Source organism: Haplochromis burtoni, unplaced genomic scaffold (assembly GCF_018398535.1).
Source record: "Haplochromis burtoni strain Fernald_Lab_line unplaced genomic scaffold, NCSU_Asbu1 Contig_4, whole genome shotgun sequence".
Lineage (NCBI taxonomy): Eukaryota > Metazoa > Chordata > Actinopteri > Cichliformes > Cichlidae > Haplochromis > Haplochromis burtoni.
In genome coordinates, this window is record NW_024582365.1 from 561,160 (window position 1) to 567,159 (window position 6,000).

The 6,000-nt window shown below is 39.0% G+C and overlaps 1 protein-coding gene across 8 annotated transcripts in view; it reads left to right on the forward strand.

The window, feature by feature from the left end:
* The window catches only part of diaph2 (diaphanous-related formin 2), a 353,656-nt gene that overhangs the window by 107,974 nt on the left and 239,682 nt on the right, over positions 1-6,000 (forward strand). For all 8 annotated transcript variants that reach the window (XM_014333843.2, XM_014333845.2, XM_014333847.2 and 5 more), the window contains 4 exons: positions 1,666-1,740; positions 1,838-1,907; positions 2,653-2,789; positions 5,627-5,735. In XM_014333843.2, the coding sequence (XP_014189329.1) occupies positions 1,666-1,740; positions 1,838-1,907; positions 2,653-2,789; positions 5,627-5,735 (391 nt within the window). The remainder of the gene's footprint in view (positions 1-1,665; positions 1,741-1,837; positions 1,908-2,652; positions 2,790-5,626; positions 5,736-6,000) is intronic.

Here is a 6,000-nt window from a genome sequence, read left to right on the forward strand (position 1 = left end):
TGTGAGCACGGAGTGTTAATTTGTAAATTAATAGGTAAAAAAAAATCAGCCACTATAAATAACAGTAGCATTGTTAAAATGTACTTAACGTGTAAACACACACTCCTTTGAAGGTGGAAGGAATCATGCTCTGCAGACAGCAAAACAGAGTCGTCATACTACACATTTACACCTTGTTTACTGTGATAACGAACATGATTGCAAAGCATGAAATTGTAATTATGTAAAAACCTCCTTATGGCAGAGGACATAGTATTTTTTTTGTTTTTGTCTGCAGTTTTCTCGGAGATGTCTCATAGCGTCCTACAATCCCATATTACAGTTACACTGTGTAATGAACAAATTTCTGTTCACAAATATTGGTCCAATTTCCTGCTCTCCGAAGACTGACATTACCATCATTACTAAGGAGCATAAACAAAGACTGTGGACTTAGTGAATTGTGATTCTTGAGCCATGTCGCCTCCTTTCCCTCCGCGTTGTCGCAGCCTTTCATTAACTTCTACCTCCTCTGTATCACATATACATACAGCTTCATTGTTATTCTGCAGTAAACTGAGCCAATTTGGTCTTTCTTTTCTTTTATGGCTTCCAGCATGTGCAAAGTACATGCTGGAAAAGAAACATTCAAATTGGAAGGCTCTTGGTAAACAGACATTTATAAAGACATTTCTAAACATTATAATGTGTTTTGTTTTTATTAAGAAAACAGATCATCATTACATACCACAGTAAATATTAATAACTTATAAACTGGCGCTGCTTGTCTGGTAATGAAATGTGAGTAATGGTAGGTAGGGTTTGTTGTGCGTGCTAATTTAGTCACAGATCAAAGAAATACCTCACCTCAACTTTGCTAGTTGCCTTAGGCTAATGCATCTCATCCCTAATTGAGGGTCTCTTCCGACTCACTGAGTCAATACAAATGGCTTTAATACTGAAACCATTATTATTTCAAATCATTGTCAAAAAGGTGGGATAAATCGTTGACTTATGCCCCGTTAATGTCATAAAATTGCCCCATATATTTTACATTATTGACAGTTGGAGGCCCAAAAACAAGTAATGCTAATGATATAATCTCGCTGTGACCACACAGTCCTCCTCCTGCTTCTCTCTTCCGCTGGCTTAGACAAACGGGCTCATCTGCACTGGATCATTTGCTGTCTCCTGATACGCTGAGGTTTATAGCCAGTTATCTCCCGCGATCCATTATCGATTACAATGTTATCTTCTTGCATTGCTTAATCTTTTGGCACAGTAACGTTGTAGCTCAGAGGGGGGGTGGTGCTGGATACAAACTGCTTGGCAATGGGAACACTAGTTAAGATGGATGGGTGTTCATTTGCTTGTAAATGGGTATAGTTTAAATGTAAACTGATTCAGACTGTATTCAGTGTCAGAGAGAGGGCAGGAGGGTTTTTGATTCGCAGCACTTTCTGTTAGGAATTAAAAATCACTGCAGCAGTCAATTTATCGAGTTAAGTGTTAAACCTCTGATATTACTCTGAGTGACTCATTTCCTCTGAGGTTAATGCAATATTGTTGTTTGTGCTTGCTTCTTTCTGTGAATCAGCGTGGCTGACAGCAAACCAGCATGGCAATAACAATTTAGAACGAGTATCGTGTGACCAGTTTTTTTTTGTCTATGTGTTTTATTTACAGTTGGGTTAATAACTTTGGCCATGAGGGTCTCGGACTTCTTCTGGAGGCACTGGAGAAGCTGCTGGACAAGAAACAGTGAGTCACCTCATATATTTGTTGTTGAGTTTTTGCACAATGTGCTTTTCATTCAATCGCAATACATAAAATCTGTCTTTTCTTTTCTTTTTTTCAGGCAAGAGCCCATTGATAAACGCAACCAGCATAAACTTATCCAGTGTTTGAAGGCTTTCATGAACAATAAGGTCTGTATGCTTCAACAGACGTAAGGCCATCCACACAACTGATCACCCACATAAAAATCTCTTTTCGTGTCGGTATGAAGTGATATTGCTCTGACGCAAACGGAAAAATCTAAGCGAGTACACAGGCCTGAAATGTTCACCAGCTGAACAGTGAATTTATTTTACAAAAAAATAAAAAGCACGAGAGAGCAAACTCTTAGCTCACTTACATTAAACATTTTATAAATATCTTAAGAGGCCAAGATTCCAAACCTTATTTGAATCTGAACTCCGACAAGCCTGGGATAATGGGAGCGTAAAGCTAATTTTACCATTTCAAGCCCACAGTCTCAGATCTTTTAATTATCCTTTTTTGGGTAGTCTGGCTCATTTCTCAAAAGTGGCACACATTTCAAGGATAGATGAACTGTTGATATTGCTTCTCTTAGAGTTAATCCCCACATGTGGTCATCTCTACCCATTCTTTCAGTTGTGGGGAGACTACAAGGTACATGAGACTATAAGTATTTGTCCCTATAGTCCTGTCCTGAATTGAATTAATTCATCATCCTCTCTATTTTCTCCCTCGGCCTCGTTGTCCCTCCTTATAAGAAAATTAAGGCTAACTATAACTTACGTAGATTGGAGATTTTTTTTTCAGTTTTTTACTTGAAGTGAAAGTTCTCTATGAATGCTAATGTTCTCATTAATTTATACCCAGTGGACTTTTTTCTATATCCTCTCCTGTCTTCTTTTGTGCCCGTAGTATGGACTGCAAAGGATCTTGGGAGATGAGCGGAGTTTGTCGTTGTTGGCTCGAGCGATTGACCCCAAACAGACCAGCATGATGACAGAGATTGTCAAAATTCTCTCCGCTTGCTGCATCATCGGAGAGGAAAACATGTAAGTTCCATTCAGAGACATCACGTTCACATGCGTAGGTAGTCTATCAAAGTCCAACCACCCATGTCTGCAGACACAATAAGTTCTGTCTCAGTGCGTTAAATTGGGAGCTTTGGTTTTTTTGCAGGTTTAAAGATTTTAAATAAGGTTGAATTTGAATAAAATTCTTATTTGTGGTCTTTACTTTGGGTCATGTGGATGAATTGACCTTTGAAGTTGCTACCTTACTTTTGCAGTTGCTACCGTACTTTTGCCTATCCTATCTCCTATGGGGATTTTAAGTGTTGATAGGATCACATATTTCTCAGGTTTTCTATATATTTTTCAATAAATTGCAGCTGATATAGAAATAAATGATTGACTGATGGAAAAACAAAGAAAAACAATGAAAGACATGACCCATCACTGCTTTGTGTATACAAATCCCTGTTTCTGAAATAGAGGGAAGAGTGCAGGACATCCCTATAATATTACTGTCGCTTCAATCTTCTCTCACTGGGTGGCATGTAGTCATACAGAGATTGCACCCCATGCTTATGTGTTTACCCGCTATGAGTTGCCACTGCATTTACAGGTGACCTTAGTCGGTGTAGAAATCTCTTGGATCACATGCTCAGATGATGCAGTTTAGTCTGTTTAATGTGGTGAACTTCTCAGTGTAGCTTGCTGCAGACACAACCAGGCTGACAGCGTATAAATTGGATTTAGGGGAGTGTTTTTTATTGTTTCCCAGAGGGCCAGACTAGAATAACAATGGCACTTCAAAGTCAGTCTGTATGCAGTGCTGGAAACAAACAAACCCACAAATTCTGTTGGAGAAGCAGAGTTCAGGAATGTGTCTGCTATCTCTGACAACTCAGATAGGCCTCAGTTATGACTGCATATGTTTTTGTTTTTAATCCAGGTAATTTTTTCTTATTTCTTAATTTTCTTTGTTTAGATTTTTTGCCCTGTATCAGCTTCTAAAGATGCCACTTAAACATGTGTTTACTATAATGTAATTGTCAGACAAGAAATAATTATAACTATATGTACTGTTTGTAATAAAAAAGAACATTTTTACTTCTATAAATAGCAAATAGATGTGAGACATTTTGTTTTGTCATGAAAGGTGAAGCATGGGTCAGAACACTAAGACAATAATGACTACTCCCATTTTTCTAGTAAACAGTCCTCCTGAGCCAGGATGTGCAAACCTGGACACTTTAGGGATTGGGGGGGGGGCACTGTTAATGAATCCTACCATCATTAATTCTAGTAATTAGAGTAACAAGGGATTACATTTAGGTCTTTACATTGTCAAGGCTAGAATGAGTAGCAGAGCTGCCCTCTATATTAGCAGGTTATCACTATTAGCAGTACTGGGGTACTGAGTTTCACATAGTCAAAATACAGACAATCAGTCACAATTAGTTTGACTGAACATTTTAGCAATGCACATCATTCCCAGAGCGAGCTTGATTTTATATAATAATGATTTTTCAGATAGATCCATGTTCTCTTCAGTCCCTTCTTTACACAGAGACTGCATGCATACGCACTCATACACAACTACTATTTTAAGCAGATACTGGCTATATAGATAGGACAGACCTCCCTCTCTCTGTCTGTCTCATCCGTGTCAGTCAAAGCATTCAAGAAAATGTTGAAGTAAACATGAAGATCGTCGCCGTGATCACAGCCTTGCATTAAAATGCCCGTATCTTGTAGAAATGACAGCCAAAAGAGCTGAGGTGTCACTTTTTTAGCTCAGAAACTTCCTCCTCAACCGACATTGTGACGCTGGCTCATGTTCAACACCCACTTTAGCTGACAGCATCAAAAGGGAACACAGCGAGTTAAGCAGATCTATCTTGCCTGTTTTGAAGCGTCGTCTGAACTGGCTTTAAAGTTATTCAGTATGCAGCTCCCCACGTTTGTCTGACTTTGTAACCTCTATCACAAAGAATCATCCTTCTATTTATCTGTTTGTCAGGCTCAGTCTGCACATACAGTCTCGTCGGTCAAGCACATGGTCTTCCTCACTCACAGATTTCCTTCTGGTTATTCCAAATTAAGAAAAGTCAAAATTGCAAGTTTATTTGGCACATGTGTGTACATACATAAACATGCATTCATTTGGTATAGTGTGACTGTTTACTTACAATGCTAATACTATAGCATTTATTCCCTGACTTCCATGACAGTAGGCTGAGCTCTGCATACCATGGCAACGATGGCTCTGCAGTGACAGGGGCCACTCGCTGCTAATTATTGGGTACACATGTTGTGAATAACTCTTCATGTAACCGCTCATAAGACATGAATTTACTCTTATTGCAGCCCTGTTTGTGTGGGTGTGGTTATGTGCAGCTTACTTTATTCAGAATTTAGAGGCTAAAATTGTCCAACACTCTATTTAGTTGAGCTGCCTTGAGCCTTTGCAAGTGCTCTAATTTGCTTACCTTCTCAATAGGTGTATTTGAGTGTTTGAGCACTAGTCTGGCTCTCCCTGCAATAATTTGGACCCCATCTCGTTCAGCCAAATACACGATTCCACAGCTGCTTTGACGACTAAACACATTTGCAGGAAAACCCTGTTTTTGTCTGCCATCGCCTTAGTAACAGTTAAAATTGGACACTGCAACAATAAAGGACTAAATTGTATACAAAGGGATTGAAAGCGGTAGAATTTGTCAGATTGACCAAAGATGGGCTGAGTAAATGTTCATGCCAACACACAAGGGAAAATAAGATACATGATGCCTGAGGTGAAAACTGTGAGTAAATGTCCTGGTAGCGATGTGATAAAAGTGTTTGTTGACTTTTGTGTTTGCCCGTTCTCTGTTTTCTACCAGCTTGGATAAGATTCTGGCTGCTATGACAATTGCTGCAGAAAGGAACAATAAAGAGAGATTTGCTCCAATTGTGGAAGGACTGGAGAACCATGAGGCCCAGCAGCTCCAGGTTACACACAAGTCCACTCACATAAGCATTCACACACACACAGCATGCATTCATCATTCCCCTTTTATTACCTTTGGTGGATAAAAGTGACCTTCGTGTTTTAATGGTAACTACAATAACCAGAACACTGTTGTTCTGTAACACGCTGCACTAGGTTTGCATTCGTGCTTCCAAACTTAGTAGTTACATTGACACAAACTTAGTAGTTACATTGACACAAACTTAGTAGTTACATTGACACAAACTTAGTAGTTACATTGACACA